Here is a 22746-nt window from a genome sequence, read left to right on the forward strand (position 1 = left end):
CAGCCAGGTTTAAGAATCACTGACCGGGTCGTAACAGATTTAAAGGTGGTCCCCACCCGCTCCAGTTACTCCAAGGCTCAAGGAGAAGCGCTCATTTGGATCACGACCCGGGGTTCGCCCCACCCAACACCCTGCGACTAAGAAGCGCTTAAACAGGAAACGGGAGCCCTTCCAAAACAGCTTGAGGCTGGTTGGAAGCCAGGGAGAGTCCCGGCCCCTCCCACGTCAGCATCCCTGTGGGCGCACAGCGCGGCGGGCGGCGTGTGGCCTGCCGGGAGATGTAGTCCGTAGCGCAGTCCCGCGCCTGCGCCCTGGGCAGTTGCCGGTGAGCTTGGGAGAACCGTGGGCGCTGAGGCGGTGAGTCCCCGAGCGGCCAGAGGGCGTGGCCGTTCCCTGGGGCGCGGGCGCGGGTAGCGGGGCTCCTTTCCGTGGCCGGGGCCATGCTAACTGGGTGATTCCAGCTGTGCCCCGGGCGGCGGGCGCCGGAAGGAGTGGTGGGCGGTGGGCCCCTATCCGGCCAGGGTCCCCGCCGCCACTCCCTGCGACCCGACCGGGCCTTCCCGGGAGTCCTTCTGGGCTGGGAGCTCCCCTCCAGGCGTCGGGGCCTCGTAGCCCAAGAGCGAACAGGGGCCGCGCCCGAGACACTAGCATCCGAATTTGAATCAGCTTTTACACTTTTTAGGGACGTGTCACTCTTGCCGTTCCTGAAGTGCTCTCTTTACACACATCGCTTTTCTTATAGGCCCCATGAGGGTGGATTCTCTACGAGAAGGTTTGGAGAGAAATCACTGGTCCCACAGTGAAATGAACGTTTCTCTGGGAAGGGTCCATCGAAGGAAACCCGAAGGGTCAATTCCCTGGTAGACGTGGTAGAAGGTTTTGGGTCAGTCAGGCAAGGGCTGGCCAGCTGTGAGGCTGGAGCAGATTAACGGGTGGGTCCAGAGCCAAAAACAGCACAGTTCCTGGATGCCCTCCAGCAACGGTTAGGTGCCTAGACTCTGGGAAATAGAGGCCCCCTAGGAATGACTCCTGACAAGCAATAAACTTTAATTGAGTGCTTCCTCTGTGCCGGGCATGCTGCTATTCGCTTCGCATGCAATTGGATCCATGCAGAACATTTTATAAAGTAGATGCTATGATTATCTTCTGTTACAAAAGAGGCACTGGGTCTCAGGGTCACACAGCTAGCAGGTTATCATACCTAAACCGATCTGCTAAAGTCGGGCTACCATCATGGTAAAGGGGGATACAAGGACAGAGTGCTGATTTAGGTTGACTGGGGAGGAAGAGAGTCATGAGTACTTTTTTTCCCTTGAATCCCCTCCAGAGAAGAGGACAACTACAGCAGCTGTCTCAGCACATGCAGAGAGAGAGGACCCAAGGCACATGGGCAGATACAGGTCTTGAGACCTGTAGAAACATGTATGTGACTGTCTCTGTGACCTCAAAGACTATACCAAGAACGTTTTGATGTTTTTAGACCTTTTGATTGCTGGAGAATATAGATTTTGACGTAATCACCATTTCCCTCTGGCATTTACCATGTGACCTTAGACAAGTTGTTCAATCCCCCTAAGCCTCAAACCTCAATTCTCTCATCTGTATCCAGGGGATAATACTAGTACCCAGCTCCTAACCTTGGGTGAGGGTTAACTGACAAGTATATGTAGAATGCTTAGAACAGTACCTGGCACATAGCATGAACTCAATAAATATCCGTTGTTGTGAATGCATAGCAAATTCCTAATGGCCTCCCTATTGCCGTGTATTTTTCACATAGGAGATCCTCTTGGAATGCTATGGTGGAGGGGAGTGGGAAAGGAATGGCATGGGGTTACTGGGGGAATTACGCAGACTCGGTGAGGACAAGAATGAGAGATGGACAATTTGCTGCCTTTGCAAACCATGGCTCTACCTAAGTTCACTTTGGTCGAAGGCCATTAGGAGGTACTTAAAGCTAGATGGACTTTCAGAGTTTTTTGGAAGTATTGTTAGTATTCCTTCGCCATTTCTTTTGAGATCTACATATATTCAGAAACACATGACGATTGGAATTAAACTGGGAATGGGTTAAATGCAAAGAGATCTATAAGGGTTCATTTATTAATAAATTCACGGTCCTTGGCCTGGGACCATGGAATTCTAGAGCAGAACTGTCCAATAGACCTTTTTGCAGTGAAGTCTATTAAGCATTTGAAATTTAGCTAATATTACTGAGAAACTAAATTTTTGACTAAACTTAAAGTGTCACATGGGGCTGTTGGCTACCATATTGGACAGCAAGCGCAATTCTAGAGGCTTTGAGATTTTATAAACTTTTGAAACTAGATGCAGAAAAGGATGTGTATGTGTATTTTTCTAGGAAGTGAGTCTGAAGCTTTCATCAGATTCTCAAAACCAAGAGAAAAATAATGAACTACTTTAGGTCTTTGGTAAAAAAGAAGTTAACAGGTTCTTTGGTAAAAAAGAAGTTAACCGAGGTAAGTAAACCCTCTTGTGACCACTCCCGTTTCTCCTTTCTCATTTTTTTCTGTCCTTAGCTGTAGGTGGCTCCCTCCCACCCCAGCGATTTCAGAGAGAAACAAGTCGGAATCTGAGAAGTGAGGCTCCAGATAAACTGTAAACTGCTGGAAGGGGGCGATGGCTGTGGCCCTGGGTTGTGCAATCCAGGCATCCTTGAATCAAGGCTCTGTGTTTCAAGAATATGATACTGACTGTGAAGTTTTCCGTCAGCGCTTCAGGCAGTTCCAGTACAGAGAAGCAGCTGGGCCTCATGAAGCATTTAACAAACTCTGGGAGCTTTGCTGTCAATGGCTGAAGCCAAAGATGCGCTCTAAGGAACAAATCCTGGAGCTGCTAGTGTTGGAGCAATTCCTAACTATCCTGCCCACAGAGATAGAGACCTGGGTGAGGGAGCACTGCCCAGAGAATAGAGAAAGAGTTGTGTCACTGATAGAAGACTTACAGAGAGAACTTGAGATACCAGAGCAGCAGGTAAGAAAAGAATGTGGGATCTTTGTGATTGGTCCAAAGGAAGTAGCTGAGGCAGCTGGGACTAGACCACACATTTGTCTCTATGTCATTCCCCAGCCTCAAGATTTCTCCAGAGTCCTCTTCCTTTTTCTCTTCTGCTGAACTCAGCAAATGAGTCAGTGCTTTTAACTCTATCAGACTCAATTCCCCTTCTATAACAAATAGTTTATAATGTCCACTTTACTATGCACAAATGAAATTGATAGACGACATAATCTACCCACATACATCAACCCAAAGCATCAGTAAATTGCTCCATGGCCTGAAGGCCAATTCTAGCCATACCCTGTTTATCTGTATACTCTGTATGTAATGGTTTTTTATCTTGTTGAAAGGTCATTGAAAAAAAGAGGAAGGAGAAGAACTGACAGTGAATGTGCCCCACAGTACCTAAAATATTTACTATTTGGCTCTTTATAAAGTTTGCCAACCCTGAGTCAAGTCTAGAAGGAATATAAAGGAAAAGAAACATAGTTTGTTATAAATTGATAGGGATTTGTACATATACGTGCTTGGGCCTGACCGAATGTCATGAAGTTGTCAGATGTTTGCATCTATGCTTAGAATCATTGTGAATGGGACAGCCAGAAATTCAGACTGATAAAGCTCAAGTACTACGAACAGTGTTGCTCCTCGTCATGTGATTTTCCAAAATGGCATACGACTCTAGGTAAATCTGAACAATAAGCAGTGTAGTCTTTGCTTTTCACATTAGTGCATTCCTAGAAAATTTCATTTGTGCTGAAACTATGCAAAACAAAACAAACAATTGTACTTATTTGACCAACAAGGTGGGGTTCTTGACAGGTTCTTTTTACTCACATGAATGTTTGAGTGGGACATTCCACACTTGGTAGGGACCTGGAACAATTCTGCATTGTAAATTATGTTCCATTAAATTCTGATAGCCACCACCTGTCAGCATATCCAAAACTCCCCATGGGGACAGTGGCACTGTCTGCCATTCAGAATGACTGTGTAAAGCCTCTTTTCAGAAGTGCCGTGACTGAGAGAGGGCAGTATCTTTGGGAAAAGGGAGCAGGAGCTTCCAGATGGGCATCAGGGATACTCCAGTCTTGTCTATGGGGGTTCCCTGCAGGAGCTGTTAGCTTCAGGGCTCCTGAACAGGAGTCTTCTGAAGTTTTCTGTCTCCCTAGGGTACTTGGGTTGGTGGTTGCCCTTCCTTTCTCTGTCTCCTTGGTTTTGTTTACTATATAAGATTTTATCTTCATGTGGTCTAGACATTTGCTGCTGAATACAGTCACTACTAGTCATGTACAGCTCTTGAGCCCTTGAAATATGGCCAATGCAAATTGAGATCTGCTGTAAGTATGAAATACACACCACATGCAGAAGACTTGGTATGAAAAAAGTAGGTGAAATATCTCACTAATAATTGTTCATATTGATTACATGTTGAAATCCTGATTGTTTGCATTGGATTAAGTAACACGTACTATTAAGATTGGCCTTACTTTTTAAAAAATTTATTCATATGGCCACTAGAAAATTTAAAATTACATGCATGATTCTCATACAATTCTACTGGGCACTGTTGGTCTAGACTTGAGAGTGATGGTTCTGGCATTTCCCCCAGGTTGATATGCATGATATGCTCTTGGAAGAACTGGCACCAGTGGGAACGGCACACATACCACCAACCATGCACCTAGAGTCACCTGCTCTCCAGGTAATGGGACCTGCCCAGGAGGCCCCAGTAACAGAGGCATGGATCCCACAGGCAGGGCCACCGGAGCTGAACTATGGTGCTACTGGAGAATGTCAGAACTTTCTGGACCCTGGTAAGGCAAGGGTTTCTCTCCTTTCTTTTGTTTCTGTTTTGAGAGTTCAGGAACTCTCAAGGGTTGGGGTTGGGTTAGAAACACCAATTACCCAATGGAAATTGACCACTCAGATAAAGAAGAGGAAAAAGTCTCTCTGGGAATAGTAGGGAACAAAGCACTTTGGATAGAACCCTGGGATTAGGAACCCTTTAAGCTAATGACCCTGATAAGGAGTCTTTTGATCAAGAATGTTACACAGGAAAACTATGGGAGTTTGGATTCTGGATAAGGACTCATTTCTCAGCCCAATTTTAATCAACAGGAACTGTGATGTTGTGGGCCCCAAGGGCCTCGGTTGCTTTTATGGCATCAGAGCCTTATTCAAACTTAATACTTTAGTAATATAGTCTGTTTAGATCCTGTAAGATCAACCGCTTACTGCAGTCTAAAGGAAATATCTACCTTATTAAATCAAAACCTATTACAGTGTTTTTCAAACTGTAGTAAGCAGACCATTTACAGCATGAACACCAGAGGTGCATGTTTAGCAAGCTCTGCAGGTGAGTGCTACACACACTAAAGTTTGAGAATCACTGGCCCAGACACCACAGGGATTAGTTCTAGAAGGAGAAAGTCCAAGTGGAGAAAGGCAGCAAGATCACATAGTCCAGTTGCTCCTATATTTTATTCCCCTTTGGGGTTTTCTATTTTTTTTTTTTTTTTCTGAGACGGGAGTCCTGCTCTGTCGCCCAGGCTGGAGTGCAGTGGCGCAATCTCGGCACACTGTAACCTCCACCTCCCAGGTTCAAGTGATTCTCCTGCCTCAGCCTCTCAAGTAGCTGGGATCACAGGCATGCACTACCACACGTAGAGATGGGGTTTCACCATGTTGGCCAGGCAGGTCTTGAACTCCTGACCTCAGGTGATCCGCCTGCCTTGGCCTCTCAAAGTGCTGGGATTACAGGCGTGAGCCATTACACCCGGCTTCTCCTTTGGGGTTTTCTTACCCAGTGTTCCCTGTACCTCTTCTACCCCTCGCATTAAAGCTTTGGCCCGAGCGTGGCCAGAATCCTCTCCCCTGAGTCCCCCAGGTACTGTTTCAACATGTTCGCACGTTCAAGAGACTGTTAAATACTGAGACCACAGAAGACACATAAAAAATGAAAATAAGAACTGTCCAAGTTATAAAATATAAATGTCTGATCCATCCATAACTAGCTCAGTACCCAGGATTAGGAACCATGCCCCTTTCCACATCATATGAATATCATTTATTCATTTGTACACTATCTACGAGCACCTTTGAGGAGCCAGACACCATGCCAGACCCTGGGGATTCAGTAGCACACAAGGTTGGAAAGCAGCTCTGGTCATCCTGGAGATTACAGTTCAGTGGACAATTCAGATATGTTAGTAGGACGTTTTGTCCTGTATGTAACAGAAGTCTGACAGTAAATGGTATGTTGGGAGGAATAGGTTGCCCAGGAGCATGGAGGAGGGCCACCTAACCAGCTTTTGGCTGAGAGGGAAGTCTGGAGGAAGGAGGATCTGGGTTAAAACTTACAGGATGGATCAAAGTGAGCCTGTGGAGTGGTGTACATGGGAAGCAGAGAGGGCTGGGATCAAAAGCAACAACATGTGCAACGTTCTGAAGGCAGAGAGAAGACCTCCTGCTGCAGTGCAAGGGACATAGAAGAGCAGTGGGGCAGGAGTGGCAATAGAAGAGGCTGGAGAGAGAAGCAGGGTCCTGGGTCACGAAGAACTTGCAGCCTCATGGAGAAGTCACACTTGATTATCAGGGAAGTGGGGAACCATTTTGAGGTTCTCCAGTACCAGAATGATACACACAAATTTGCATTTTAGGAGATTATTCTGGCTATAGTAGGAATGGATACATACTACTGAAAGCAAGGACCCCATTTGGGAGGTTGTTGCCATCATTCAGGTGAGAAGATGTTGTTCTAGAGCAAGGGCATGTTGGTGATGATGGAGTGAAAATGTAATTCAAAAGATACTTAGCAGGTATGAAATATAGAGCTTGGTGATTGGGTGTCAGGGTGATGGAGAAGAAGGGAGTAAGGATGGAATCCAGGTTTCTGGCCATTGAACTGGGTAGATGGTAATGTTATTCACTGACATGACAAACAAAAGAGGAAGATCAGATTCGGTGGGTCAAGTTGAGTTTAGATTTGAACATACAGAGTTTGAGGTGCTTATGGGTCTCCAGCAGATTTTTAAATAAAAATGACAAAAGAGGAAAACTTTACAAGTATACATATTGTGGTCAAAGAAGAACTATATAATATTGCCATTTATGTTCCAAGCTTTACATCATCTACATTTCATAGTCTATTGAGGAATTCTAAAAAAAAAAAAAAACAAAACAAAACAAAACCGGGTTTATGTGTATATGCCTGGAACAAGTAGTAAAACTTAGCTAGTAATATTTTGAAATATAACTCTTTCTGCATTTGCATTCTGATTCTCCATGTTAATTCACTCCTTTTGTCAACACTGCAGGTACAAATACCACATAGTAGCAATATTTATCTGGTGTTAATATTTTGCTCTCTAAAGCACATGGAAATCTAGTATATTTAACAAAGGATAGATAGAATTAATTAATTTAACAGATAAAAATTACAAATTTGGAGGACAGGAAATTATCCTTTTCTTATCACCGTTTAAAGTGATATATTATGCTTTGAAAAATGTTGCAAGGCTTATTTTATTATTTAAAGGTTACTTAAACTTTTACTTTAAACAAAAGTATATTTGATGTATTACATGAAATACATTCTATTGTGGACTGAATGGAAAGCACAAGATGCCAGCTGAGTGGAGAAGAAATTCAAAAGTAATGGAAGAAGTCAATTGATTTTATATTAATGTTTGGAACCTATTTCCTATCAGCAAAAAATTAGGTTGTTGAGTATATATGAATTGTGCATATATATTTTTTCGTGTAATATAACTGAAAACCCATATACACATTCATTGCAAAATAAAAGAGAACTTAAGTGAACAATATAAAGTGACCTAAGGAAGACATAAACTTTAAAACAAAATCCCTTATTTGAATTCATGCTGGACACTTTGATGCCAGAGACAGGCAATAATATTGGAATGTATGCAATCAGAAAGAAAAGAGGCAAGGAGACGCTAGTCCTAAAAACATAAAATATATCATGCTTATCTTTGAAAATATGGAGTTCAAAATTTGTACACCAAAACTGGATTGCATTTTGAGTTGTCAAAGCTTTGGGTTTTTCATTTCAATTGATGAGGTTTCATTTGGAATGTGTGTGAAATGTAAAAGATCACATCTTTTTGGTGATGAAGAATATGAGAGATGAAAATTTAAAGTAAAATACAGGACAAACAAATGCTGTCTAGAAAGCATCAGAAGATTCTTATAACTTAAACTTCTTCAGATTATTCTACTATACCAAAAAATTTACCATAAGCTAATATCTAACCCCCAACTATAGTAATGACATTTCTTGGTATAGTGAAGCTCTTACGAGACAGTCTTTGCTAATGGGGTTTAATGAAGCCATTCCCTGAGTTTAGGATGGGGGGAACATTCAATGAAGCACCTTCTTTGTTAATCTCCAATTGCTTTTCCCTCTTTGCATGGGATAGCTATTGAAGGGCAATTAATTATCCCCGAAACTTAGCAGCTTAAAGGAAAAAGTATTTATCATGTTACTATTTTTGAGAGGAATTCAGGAGTGATCTACTAGATGTTTATGGCTCAGAGTCTCTCTTGTAGTTGTTGTGAAGATGTCATCAGGGACTGGCAGGATGCCTCAATTCCTTGCCAAAGGAATTTCTCCATAGGTTACCTAAGTATCTTTATGATGGGGCAGCAGGCTTCCCCCAGAGCAAAGGATCCAAGAGAAAGCAAGGAGGATGACACAATGTCTTTGATAACCTACCTACATACCATACTTATACCATATTCTGTTCATTAGAAGAGTCAGTAAGTCCAACCCACACTTAAGTGAAGGAAAAGGAAGTTCCACCTCTTGAAGGAAAGAATACCGAAGAATTTGGGAGCGTATTTTGAATCAACCATGCCTGGACTTAATAGCCTTTTACTTAAAAAAAAAATCAAAAATAATTTCCTTTTTCTTCTTCAGTTAATTTTTCCTAAGTAAAATTTCTTCACTTAATTTGGTCAAATATAATATACCTATGATGGATCTCTTAGCTATAGCCAGAGGATGAGTTTAACATCCTGGGCAATATGTTGTCGTCACTGGAAAACTAATATTCTAGACTATGGTCTCAAAACCAGGAGACATGATTAAATTTAAGGTAACAGGCTTTGGTTTCTATCTATAGGGCCCTCCTTTTTTCCTTTTATTTTTAATTGACATGTAATAATTGTACCTATTTATGGGATACAGAGTGATATTTTGATATGTGTGTACAATGTGCAATGATCAAATGAGGGTAATTAGCATATCTGTCACCTTAAACATTTATCATTTCTTTGTGTTTCTCATTCCTGTGGGAGCTAAAAAAGAAAATGAGCTCACAGAAGTAGAGTGTAGGGCCCTTCTCTTTTTACTGACCAGCAGTTAATGTTTCTTCTATTACTGTAAAACCACTCATCCAATAATAGTAGCTTTACAGATAGCTTACATTGAGGGTAAAGAAAAGAGCTCCTTGACAGAAGTAGGCATTAAGGCCTTCTTTTTTATTGCCACTCAACATTGACCCAGAAGCCATGGAGCCAAACTAGAAAACATTTGGAGAATACTTATATATGCGGGTATTGATATGATAAATTTCTAGAATTGGAATTGATTGATTAATGGGCATTTAAAACTTTAATAGATATTGTCAAATTGCCTTCTGAAATTATTGTACCAATTTATCCTCCCACCACAATATATAGGAATGCCAAATTCTGCTCATCTTCACTTATCTTTGCTATGTAAGAGCCATAACTGTTCTCGCTATGTTGGCCAACAGAGTAGGACAAATATCTGTGGAAACCCTTTCAGTAAGTGTCAGTTTTATTCAGGATTCGTGGTGGTATTTTATTCAATATGTAAGAGCAGAGGATGGGAACTGATACCTAAAGATGAGACATGGGTCAAAAGTGAATGGGAATTGGTTTTAGCTGACATGGACTGTGAAAATAAGGTTGAGAAATGCAAATAAATTGGTGACAGTGTCCAGAAGTATCTGAATATTACTCAGGACCACAGGGTTGGGGTGGGCTGTGCTACACATATAAGAAGTGCATTAGGTTGGCATCCATGAAGAAGCTCAAGTATGAGCACCATGTTCTCACATCCAAGGTGTGGAGACTGTCCTGATGCACCCAATTTGGGGCCAAGCTTTTTGAAAGCTGGCACCAGGAGTATGATGCTGGGGACAAGGAACCAAAGCGAAAGTACTCAAACCTCTGTAATTTGGTGCTGTGCATAAAGTAGCAGCTAGACTTGAGGGCCAATATGGGAAGCCCATGAGACACAGCTGCCTGGTAGTAACACTTCTGACCTTAGATCTCATGGGTACCAGATTCTGCTTCCAGGGCTACTTTTAGTCCTTCAGCTAGGTCGTAGAGCTTCTTTTACCCAAGGAGCAGGTGTCTGGGCCTGGTTTTGAAGTGATATTTGATTAAATCTATAACCTTAAGGTTTCAAATTTGTGCTCTGTAAGATGAGAATAGCCATATGAACAATTCCTGTCATTCCCAAAACTGTTTTTCTGGCTTTCATATTGAGATCTCCTGGGCCTCCAGGCTTCTACCACCCTAAGCCTTTGCTACTTGCTGCTCTCTCCAGTTTCAATTCCTTCTCACTTCTGCTTGATGGCAGCTTTCTTTAATCTATGAACTCCAGTTTATTTTTTTCCACTAACTTTTAAAAATTTTTTGTTTTTAATTTTTGTGGGTACATAGTAGGTGTATATATTTATGAGGTATATGAAATATTTTAATACATTGCATGCATTGCATAATAATCACATCATGGTAAATGGGGTATCCATCTCCTGAAGTATTTATCCTTTGTGTTACAAACAATCCAATTCTACTCTTATTTTTTAAATGTATAATTTCTGTTTTTTTGGGGGGGCCTCTTCCACCACATCATTCAGTTATCCCACTCCTGGGTTTAAATCCAAGCTTTGTTAACAAAATAGTGAGTTTATAAAACATTTTATTGGAAGTGTATTTTATATTTCTTAATCTAAAATCTATTGTTTTTTTCCCTGTGAAAATATAAAATATTTTACACCACTTCCTAGGATTTGATATAATGTACTGAAATCTAAATTTTACTTCAGATTAATGTTAGCCAAACTAATTTGTTAATATCATTTAATGATGTCAATATTTAAATTTTTTTTACATTTACATCTTTTTAAAATAGCGTTATTGAAATATAATTCACATACCATACATTGTCACCCCTTTGAAGTGTACAATTTAATGTTTTTTGGTATATTCACAATATGTACAACTGTCACCACCCTGTACCCTTTAGCTATCACTTTTTGGCCCCCATCTCTCCCACTCCAAAGCAACCACTAATTTACTTTTTGTCTCTGTAGATTTGCCTATTCTGGATATTTCATATAAATGGAATCATACAATATATGGCCTTTTATGACTAGCTTCTTTCACTTAGCATATTTTCAAGGATCAACTATGTTGTAACATGTATCAGTACTTTATTCCTATTTATGGTTGAATAGTCCATTGTGACATTATACCACATTTTGTTTATTCATTCAACAGCTGATGAACATTTAGATTGTTTTTATATTTTGGCTATTATGAATGATGCTGCTATAAAAATTTCAGTATGACATTTTGTATTTATGTATGTTTTCATTTTTCTTGGGTATATACCTAGGAGCACAATTACTATGTCATATGGTAACTCTATGTTTAAACTTCTCAGGAACTTCTAGACTGTTTTACAAACTGATTGCACTCTTTTACATTCCGACCAGCAGTGTACAAGCACTCTTATTTCTTCACATCCTAGGCGACATTTATTATTATTATTTGACATTTTTATTCTAGCCATCCTATAGGTATGAAATAGTGACTCATTGTGGTTTTGATTTGCATTTCTTTCTTTGAAGAGTAACGATGCTGAACATGCTTTCATGTGCTTATTGGTCATTTGTATATTTTCATAGACCTATTTAGTCCCCTTGCCCATTTTTAATTGAATTATTTGTCTTTTTATTATTGAGTTGTATGTGTTCTTCATACAGGTGACCCTTGAGCAATGTGGAGGTTAAGGGTGCTGACCTATTGTGCAGTTGGAAATCCATATACATAACTTTTGTTTCTCCCAAATTTAACTACTAATAGCCTACTGTTGACTAGAAGCCTTACTGATAACATCAATGGTCAATGAACACATATTTCATATGTTATATTTGTTATATATTGTATTCTTACAATAAGTAAGCTAGAGAAAAGAAAATGTTATTAAGAAAATCATAAGGCAGAGAATATATTTATTATTCATTAAGTGGAAGTGGATCATTATAAAGGTCTTTATAGCAACACAAATGAACTAAGACAGTGTGGTACTTCCATAAGAATAGACATGTAGATCAACAGAATAGAGGAGAGTTTAGTCTTGCTGTCTCAGGGCTGGCAGAGGTGGAAGAAAATCTGCCTGTAAGTGTATTTGTGTAGTTCAAACCCATGTTGTTCAATGGTCAACTGTGTATTCTAGATAAAAGTCCCTTATTAGACATATGATTTGCTGGTATTTTCTCCCGTTCTGTAGGCCATCTTTTCACTTTCTTGATAGTGTGCTTTGTAGCCCAAAATATTTTTTTAATTTTGATGAAGTCAAATGTAATTGTTTTTTCTTTTGTTGTTTGTGCTTTTGATGTCTTATCTAAGAAATAATTGCCTAATCCAAGGTCACAAAAATTTTCTCCTGTGTTTTCATCTAACAGTTTTATAATTTTAGCTCTTAAATCTAAGACTTTGATCTATTTTTCATTAATTTTTAATAGGGTGGGAGGTAGAGGTCCAAATAATAATTTTTTCCCATGGAGACATCCAGGTGTCTCAGCATTATTTGTTGAAAAGGCTATTCTTTTTATATTGAATATCCTTGAAACCCTTGTCAAAATCAGTTGACCACAGGACAGGTATATGGATTTATTGCTGGATTCTCATTTCTATTCTGTTATGTTTAGTTGGTTTATAGTATTTTCTATGTCTTGTATTATTGATCTTCTGCCTAGATTTTCTGTCTATTAGTGCAAGGAGTTATTGAAGTGTCCAACTACTATTGTTGAATTATCTGGTTCTTGTACTATTTCTGTTGAGTTTTGTTTTATATATTTTAGTACTCAGAAATTAAGTGCATACATGATTATAATTGTTATATCTTCCTGATGGATTGATATTTTTATCATTATAAAATGATCCTGTATATCTTAGTAACAGGGGTTTTTTTGTTTGTTTTAATGCCTATTTTGACTGGCTGTCTTGTGGTTGCTACTTGTATGATATATCTTTTTCCATCCCTTTACATTCAATCTGTTTGTATCTTTGAATCTAAAGTATACCTCTTATAAACAGTATATAGTTGGATCTTTTCAATCCAGTCAGACCTTCTCTGCTTTCTGATTAAGTCATTTAATGTATTTACATTTAATTTCATTTGTGATATGGTTGGATTTATATCTGCCATTTTGCTTTCTGTTTTCTATATGCCTCAAGTCTTTTTTGTTCTTCTATCCCTCTTTTACTGCTTTCTTTTTCATTAAGTAAATATTTCTCATGTAATATTTTACTTTAATAATTTTACTACTTTTATTTCTTTAGTGGTTGCTCTAGGATTTACCATGTACATCTTATCATTGGTTTCAAAGTTATACTAACTTAATGCCAGTGAGATATAGAAATGTTTCTCCTATGTAGCTCTGTTCTCTTTTCCCCCTTTTTGTGATATTGCTATTATACATGTTACATCAAAAATGTTTTAAACCCAAGAATACATTGTTATAATTATTGCTTTATATAATTTTAAGACTCTTAAGAAGCTGAAAGAAGAAAGGAAAATACATACATATTATAACTTTTGTTATATTAGCATTGTTTATCATTTCTGGTTTTCTTCATTTGTTCCTGTGGATTTGAATTACCAACTGGAGTCATTTCTTCAGTCCCATACACTTTGCTCTTACCCACCTCATTTCTGCTGTTATTGGGAAATATATTACATTTCTATATGTTGTATGCCCAGCAATACACTATATACATATTTTTATACAGTTGCCTTTTACATCTTTTAACAAAAGAAAGAAGCAATACTGTCTTTTCTCATTACGTAATTATTTTTACTTGTGCTGCTTTGTCATGTGGATTCAAATTACCATTCATTTAGATTATAAGTTAGTATTTTGTACCTAAGCCTTTGCTATTCTCTCCTATTCCAAGTTTCAATTGAAACTCCATCTTTTACTTCACAGCAGCTTTCTTTTGATCTATTACCTTGAATTTTATTTGACCTGTTTCATATTACCCTGTAATTTCACTCTTAGCTTTGAAATCCAAATGAAAACAAAATAGTGAATTTAAACAGCACTTTTATTTGAAATTCAGCTTTAGTTTCTTAATCTTAAAAAGAAAATTTTTTTTTCATGAAAAACTAAAACAAGGTACTTTAGCCCACTTCCTCTGCCTTGAATATAATGTTCTGGAATTTAAATTTTACGTCAGATTAACATTAGTCAAACTAAATTCCTAATGTCATTTTAATAATACTAATATTTAAACATCAGCCTACATTTAGATATCAAATTAGTAATTTACAGCCCACATTTCATTGAAGACCAGTAAACTTGATCAGAGATAAAGGAGGAGAATAAGGGGCTCAGAAAAGAGGATGTAAGCAATACCAGCTGTCAATGAGGAGAGGGGTGGTCAGACAAGGCAAGAGTGAGTGGTTGGAAACTTCACCTGGTTGTCCTTAGATTGACACTTTCAAATACTATTTTGTAGTCATTTTGGGTAATAGTCATTTTCACCTGTATAAGTTATTTGGGCTAATTTTAAGAGAATCCACTTTTAGACTTCAGCGGAAACCAACATAAATGCTGCTTTTGCTAGGTTCAACCCAGTTCAATTTTCATTTAAATTCAAAAGACTCCACTGAAATTTTTCCAGTAAACACTTTACTACTTTCACCTCTCTTTCTTCATTTGGCACTCAATAGCAGTGTTTCCCAGTATTAATATGGCAAAACTTTATGAAATTTACTTTATATTTTAGCTCTAACCTAAACAAATCTAGTATCAAAATAGATGCTGAAATGATTTAGTGCATTGATTTCAGCACAGAATTTATTCACTCACCTTCCATAGATTAGAGAATAGCTTTGAATTGAACACCACCTCATTTTCATTTTGCTCTTATCTTTTAAAGAAAAGACTGTTGTAAGAGACTCAGGTGAAGTAATAGTAATGGAGAAGGAAGTAGATACTAAGAGGCTATCTGTCCAAGAAATCAGCCTAAATTTTGGAAAAACCTTTGATGAGCCAAACTGTAATGCTTCCCATCTTTCTTCTGGCCAGGATATCCATTACCAAAACTTGACATGAACTTCTCATTGGAGAATAGAGAAGAGCCATGGGTGAAGGAATTACAGGATTCTAAAGAAATGAAACAATTACTTGATTCCAAGATAGGTAAGTAATTGTTCTTTGATATACTAGTGGGGAAAAAAAAAAAGAAAAATTTAACCTAAATAAAGATAAAGAGTTTGGAATTCTATTTAGGAATTTCTATGTTCCTGCCACTGGTTTAACATAACTCTTCATTTTCCTTCACTTTCTTTTCTCCATGGAACACAATATCATCTGCAGTTTCTATTTCTTCTCTCAGGTTTTGAGATCGGGATAGAAAATGAAGAAGATACTTCAAAACAGAAAAAAATGGAGACTATGTATCCATTTATTGTAACTTTAGAGGGGAATGCTCTCCAGGGTCCCATTTTGCAAAAAGACTATGTACAGTTAGAAAATCAATGGGAAACCCCCCCAGAGGATTTACAGACAGATTTAGCAAAACTGGTAGATCAGCAGAACCCCACTCTGGGAGAGACACCTGAGAACTCCAACTTGGAAGAACCTCTCAACCCTAAACCCCACAAGAAAAAGAGTCCAGGAGAGAAACCTCACCGATGTCCTCAGTGTGGAAAATGTTTTGCTCGGAAGTCACAACTTACTGGGCATCAGAGAATTCATTCAGGAGAAGAACCTCACAAATGCCCTGAATGTGGGAAAAGATTCCTTCGTAGTTCAGACCTTTATAGACACCAACGACTTCATACAGGGGAGAGACCCTATGAATGCACTGTATGTAAAAAGCGATTCACTCGGCGGTCACATCTTATAGGGCACCAGAGAACCCATTCTGAAGAAGAAACATATAAATGTCTTGAGTGTGGGAAAAGTTTTTGTCATGGATCAAGTCTTAAAAGACATCTGAAAACTCATACAGGTGAAAAACCTCATAGATGTCATAATTGTGGGAAAAGTTTTAGTCGACTGACAGCTCTTACTTTGCACCAGAGAACACATACTGAAGAGAGACCTTTTAAATGTAATTATTGTGGGAAAAGTTTTAGACAGAGACCAAGCCTCGTTATTCATTTAAGAATCCACACAGGGGAGAAGCCATACAAGTGTACTCATTGTTCTAAAAGCTTCAGACAGAGAGCCGGCCTTATTATGCACCAGGTCACTCACTTTAGAGGACTTATTTAAGAATTGCTAAGGGAAACAGGTCTTACACAAATTGACACTAACTCAAAAAAAATCTTAACCTGCAGCAGGCTGTTTGTCTTGGAAGCTTTTGTTTGAGCTTATAAGAACATAGACAGCTTTTTTTTTTTTTTTGCTAGTTTTAAAACCCATCTTCCAAGGTATATGAATTCTAGAGTATTTATCTACTCCTGTGATTTTCTTAGATTTGATTTCTTCTGTCTGGACAACTCTTCTTTTTTTAATTACAATGAAAAATTTTGTGTTCCAAGGCAACTGTATCATAGGTGTAAACATAAAGCATATAAATTATGACAATCCTTTTAGAGGTAGGGTCAATATAGTGGATAAACCTGTCTATCAGACGTATTGATTATAGCAGTACTATAGTTATTCTGCTGTCATTATTAAAGATGATTATATTCATTCAAAGCTTTAGATGTGTCCCATGTGGCAAGAAAGGAGACAGTGAATTTTGTCAAACAATAAAAATGTGTCAGGAACACAAGGATGAAGGGGATGTCATTTGCCTGGTAAGAACTGGGTTATTTCCACTGAAATTTGTTATGTTTAAGGAAATTAAGATTTTAACCTTTACTTTTGAATTTTGCAAAGTTTGCTAGTCTGCTTAGTCAGCAGTCTGGTAATGCTGCTAAAAGCAGAGTATTAATTTGGTAATTTATTTTGTTCACAGGATAAGTAAGCTTTATGTCTGGAAGAATCTATTTGGCAATTGAAATTATACAAGCAGAATCTAATTTAATTTTGATTGACTGAAGAACCAGGGTCTTTTGCTCTCCTTTGGTATTTCACTCTCCTTTGGTACTCAATCATGTGTCTTTTAGTGCTTTTTAAAATTTTACCCATTCTTTAATTCAGCATCTCCCTATGTATGTGTCATAGAATACTTAGTTCTGCTAGATATTCTGCAAATATATTTGGGAATTACTTCCTGCTGTTTCGCCTTCTTAGGTTCATAGTGCACATCAGCATATGAGAATCTCTGAGAGGTCCTCTAGAAAGGAGAGAAAAAGCACCTCTTTTGGCTCAATGTTTTCCAAACTTATTTGACCCCAAAACCTTTTTCATATACCCAATAATAAGCTACAGAACTAATATTCTGCAAATGTCTCTTGGAACACACTGCCTTAAACAGATATTTATATAGCTGTCAGTATAGTTATGTTGCTCCCAAGCCTAGTTATCTCCAGTTGTTTTAAGGGTGTTATGAAAAATTCTTAAAATATATATGAATTTGTGTAACACACACAGAGACACACACATATACTACTTTAAGGGGGTGAGGATCATTAATTCAGATAATTTTTAAGTTGCCTAGTGATTCTCAATCTCTTTGAATTTTACTTACATTTACACACACACACACACACACATATGTATATACACATATCATTTTAAGAAGCTGAGGATCACTAATTCAGATAATGTATAAGTTGCCCAGTGATTCTCAACCTCTTTGAATTTTACTTCTAATTACATACACACACACACTGCTACTTATGTAAATGTTCTCATGTAATCATGGTAACAGCTCAAATTCCCAAAGCAAGGGAAGACTTCTCATTGTCAGTTAAACCTGTTAAAACATGAAAATATTCATTGAGCCTAGTTCCTTGTTATAAAATACAAGAAATAAGACATTCAGGCATTTTCCCTTTATGAATATATTCAGTCATCTTTTCCTTAAACTACAATTAGGAAAAGTATATCTCTTTATTCCATTGAAGTTCTCGAAAGTGATATAAATACTTTGGGGGGCATCTACTATGTGCCTAACTAGTCCTGTTCTAGGCTTAGTGGAAGCTAGTAAAGAAATATAATTCATGGATCAGGCTCATAAAGATTTTATAATATTTTTAGTTAAACAAGAGTTGGGAAACAGGTGGAGAATAATGCAAGAGAGTTTGTAATTAAGTGCCAATTATACCAATTGCTAGACCCAGGATGTATCTTTAATTCTTGTCATCCAGGTCAACGTATGATGCTGCTATAAGTCTGGGGCTCAAATTGATATCCCAGTAGCAATAAACATATAATATGGGAGGAGTCTGAATGTAGAGATGAAAAATACAGAATGTAGTGGCTTCTCTTTTCTCTCTTGTGGAATTGCATTCAAACCAGAACAGTGCCTTAGAATGGATGTGCCCAACTGCTCTGTATTTATGCAATATTTGAATAAAGCGGAAATGTATGTGCTCTTCCTGCTTCACTTGCACTAATTAATTATTTGAACAACTTAGAGCTTCTTCCCTGAACAGTGGCAACAAGCATGGCAATTGACTCTGTCCTCATCCCAAGTTGGAATCGCTTTTCTCTCTGCAACCATGGCACTGTGATTATGCATCATTTTTAGCATTTAATACAGTCCATTTTTGGCTAGTAGGGTTAGTTGCAATCATAATATGAGTTGCATCCTCCCTCTCATTTATATCAAATATACTTGACTAGATTTTTACAAGTTAGAGAATGTCTAATATTCTTTGTTACAGTGCCCTATATATAAGAATAAATATTTCTGGCATTGAATCAAGAAAACACATGAAATAGTTCTTGGAAACAGATAACATATTTAGAACATTGCATGGATAATTATACTTCTATGTCTAATTGTACTTCTGAGCATTTCAAAAAGATAAGGGCAAAATACAGTACCTACCTCCTAGCTATTATAAAGGGGAAATTACAGTACCTACCTCAAAAGTACTGTGAAGATTAAATGAAATATATTTTGCTCTGGCCCTACACACTGTAAGCTTTCAATAAATATCCCCCGTATTATATTCTTATTCTTTGTAGTTTAATGATAAAAGCATTTAAAGCTATAGATTTCTTCTCTTTATGGCTTTGGACATACTTCATAGCTTTTATATGTAATGTTCTTATTGATGATTTCAAAATGGTTGTTGTTTTCATTATAATTCCTCTTTGACTCAAGAGATATACAATGTTGCCATTTTCCTCTTAATTTTTGGTTTTGCTACATTGTGATTAGAGAACAAGTTTCATTCTATTTCTGCTTTGAAAGCTCATTTAGGCTTTTTTAAGGACCTACATTTTATAAAATTTGTTAAGTATCCTAAAACCTTAGAAAATAAGGGCTCTATAGGGTGCAAATTTAGAATAGAGCCTTGGACCGCTCAATTACTTTAATGTCTTTAGGCGTATTCTTGGTGTTTGTGAAGGGTTGGTGACATCAAGATCGAATTGCTCCCCATTCTGCCTCCCTGAACCTTTGTACTCCCCCTTCCCTTGGTAAGTTTTTTCCACCACCTTTGGTCTGTTCTGTGGATGTTATACAGCAATTGTTAGTAGCTGCCTGGGCATTGAGGCAGGCAGTTAAAACAGGAAGCTAAAGGACCTAGGGGAGATCTGGACTCTTCAAACCAGGCTGAGAACGCTCTCCTTCAGGATCCCATAGTTATTTGTCTTTCTGAAAGCAGAGAGAACCTGCACAGGGCACTTTGAGGTTTTTGCGACTGTGACCCTCCTGAATTCTCAGGGATTGTTTCATAGTGTACTGAGGATGTTGTCTAGGCTAAAATCCAGAGAAATAGGGAATAAACAGGGGAACCAGCCCCCAAGCCTCCCCATGAGGTGGGGGAAGAGAGTCATTACACTTTGTCCTCTTGCACCTGCACTCACCATAGAATCCCCAAGAGAAACAGTCTTGAGCACCTCCAGAAAACTGAGTCATCTTTATTCCTATAACCCTCTCTCATTTTTAGCCTACTGATATGGGCTGAATATTCTCGTAAATAACTGAAGCTTACCCTTAAGTCTGGGCCCAGCCCCCTGCTTCTTTAATAGTCCTCTGTAACAGATGTGAAATGGGTTGGTAAGAGAGCTCATCTCTTAGCCTCTCTTTAGCATTGATAATCAGTTTACTCAGTTCCCAATCCCTAAGACTTTAACCACTGGGATTGGAAGTGGTGGTAAATCTTTTTCTCCCGGAGTGATACATAGGTTAGCCTCTATCCAGCTTTTTGTGCGTTGTCAGAAAGGACTTCTCAGAGTTCTAGCAAGACCTAAGTTTGCATTTCCTAAGGATTCTAAGATAGTAAAAATTACTAAAATATTGGTATATTTTAAATATTTACATTTAATGAACATCTTTATCACCTAGTACAAGAATATAAATATATTAATTACTGAAGATAACTTCAAAACTCTAAAACTTGAGGCCTTTCCTGAAAATCATACCTTACCTGTTGGCCCTAGAAGAGATCTGTTTACCTCTACTTTGAAGTGTATTCTACAGTAATTCTTCAGCCACCTCTTCTCAACTAGGTTCCTTTCCTATGAATGCGGGAAAGTAGAGGGTGAGCAGTGAAGAACTAGAGGCCCTTCATTTTAGCCTGGAGTGGAAGGAAACACTTGTACTGCCTTATCTCCCAAGAAGTACAGTTCATCTTGGGAAGACTAGAGTCCCTTTCCCTAAGATGTTACTTACATGCTGCTGTAACACATACACACCCCACACACACATACCAAGGGAACAGGGAAGAGAAAAAGAAGTATACTTTTTTTTTTTTTTGAGACGAAGTTTTGCTCTGTCGCCCAGGCTAGAGTGCAGTGGCACGATCTTGGCTCACTGCAATCTCCACCTCCTGGGTTCAAGCAATTCTCCCTCCCTCAGCCTCCCAAGTAACTGGGATTACAGGTGCCCACCAACATGGCTGACTAATTTTTGTATTTTTAGTAGGATGGGATTTCGCCATGTTGGCCAGGCTAGTCTCTAACTCCTGGGCTCAAGTGATCTGCCTGCCTCGGCCTCCCAAAGTGCTGGGATTACAGGCATGAGCCACCGCGCCCGGCCAGAAGTGTACAATTCTTAACCCCAATTCCTCCATTTACAAGCAGAGAGATTGTATAATTAACACCAAGAAGTTCTTTGTTTACCAAGCAGATGACCTTGACAAAGTCTCCGAGTCTTGATTTCTTTACCTGTTGGGAGTTTTAAAGCATACCCTCAAATTATTTTCCCATCAAAAATGGAGTCTCTTGTCCCCTGCCCTTGAATCTGGGCAGGCTTGAGACTGCTACTAAAGGAATACAGCAGAAGTGATACTCTGTTACTTCTGAGGTGGGGTCATAAAAGACTTTGTAGCTTCCATCTTGTTCAGTAGAAGCACTTGCTCTTGGATACCATGTAGGAAGTCTGATCAATATGGAGAGGCACCTGTAGGCTGTCTGGTGGTTATTCTGAACTGAGCTTGTTCTTCAGCCACCTCAGCCATCTCATTTTGTCTTAGAAGTGGATCCTTCAGCTCCAGCAGTTGCAACCCCGAAACATTTGAGTCATCCTAGCTGAGGCCCTACATATCTTGAATAGAGAAGAGCCATCCCTCTGTGCCCTGTCCACATTCCTAACTCACATAATTTGAAAGCATAATAACATGGCTATTGTTTTACACTGTTGAACTTTGGAGTGGTTCGTTACACAGCAGTAGAGAGTGGTAATATCTTTAAAGTAGATATAACATCTGGTAGGATGAACAACTGGGAAACAGACACTACAGCATTTAGAAAACAGACCTATAGCCAGGTGCAGTGGCTCACGCCTGTAATCCCAGCACTTTGGGAGGCTGAGGTGGGCGGATCACAAGGTCAGGAGATTGAGACCATCCTGGCTAACACAGTGAAATCCCGTCTCTACTAAAAATACAAAAATTAGCCGGGCGTGGTGGCGGGCGCCTGTAGTCCCAGCTACTCGGGAGGCTGAGGCAGGAGAATGGCATGAACCCGGGAGGCGGAGTACAGTGAGCTGAGACTGTGCCACTACACTGCAGCCTGGGCGACAGAGTGAGACTCCGTCTCAAAAAAAAGAAAGAAAAAAAGAAAAAAGAAAACAGACCTATAAATAGCTAACGGGTATATGCTCAACATCACTAATCAGGAAAATGCAAACTAAAACGACAATGAGATATCATGTCACACCTGTTAGAATGGCTGTTATCAAACAAACAACAACAACAAAACAAGATAACAAGTGTTGGTGAAGATGTGGAGAAAAAAGAACCCTTGTATACTCGAGGTGGGAATGTGAATTGGTACAGCCATTATAGAAAACAATATTGAGATTTCTCAAAAAATTAAAAATAGAACTACCATCTGATCCATCAATACCACTTCT

The 22746-nt window shown here is 38.7% G+C and overlaps 1 protein-coding gene across 2 annotated transcripts; it reads left to right on the top strand.

Moving 5' to 3' along the window:
- The first annotated feature begins 110 nt into the window (after positions 1 to 110).
- On the top strand, positions 111 to 18811 carry ZNF449 (zinc finger protein 449). 2 transcript variants are annotated; one of them, XM_004064913.4, is made up of 5 exons: positions 111 to 357; positions 2541 to 2994; positions 4631 to 4835; positions 15402 to 15515; positions 15712 to 18811. In XM_004064913.4, the coding sequence occupies exons 2-5, from the start codon at positions 2641 to 2643 to the stop codon at positions 16593 to 16595; spliced, it is 1557 nt and encodes a 518-aa protein (XP_004064961.1). In that variant the 5' UTR covers positions 111 to 357; positions 2541 to 2640; the 3' UTR covers positions 16596 to 18811. The 2 variants fall into 2 exon arrangements, with proteins under 2 accessions (XP_004064961.1, XP_055232016.1); XM_055376041.1 differs by lacking the exon at positions 111 to 357 and adding an exon at positions 534 to 1422.
- The last annotated feature ends 3935 nt before the right edge of the window (positions 18812 to 22746 follow it).

Source organism: Gorilla gorilla, chromosome X (genome assembly GCF_029281585.2).
Source record: "Gorilla gorilla gorilla isolate KB3781 chromosome X, NHGRI_mGorGor1-v2.1_pri, whole genome shotgun sequence".
NCBI classification, from domain to species: Eukaryota; Metazoa; Chordata; class Mammalia; order Primates; family Hominidae; genus Gorilla; species Gorilla gorilla.

Bases quoted from the DNA above. Each gene is read 5' to 3' on its own strand.
- ZNF449 (XM_004064913.4), top strand. From the start codon at position 2,641: ATGGCTGTGGCCCTGGGTTGTGCAATCCAGGCATCCTTGAATCAAGGC. The intron at 2,995-4,630 runs GTAAGAAAAGAA...CATTTCCCCCAG, and splicing joins TTGAGATACCAGAGCAGCAG to GTTGATATGCATGATATGCT. The intron at 4,836-15,401 runs GTAAGGCAAGGG...TCTTCTGGCCAG, and splicing joins TCAGAACTTTCTGGACCCTG to GATATCCATTACCAAAACTT.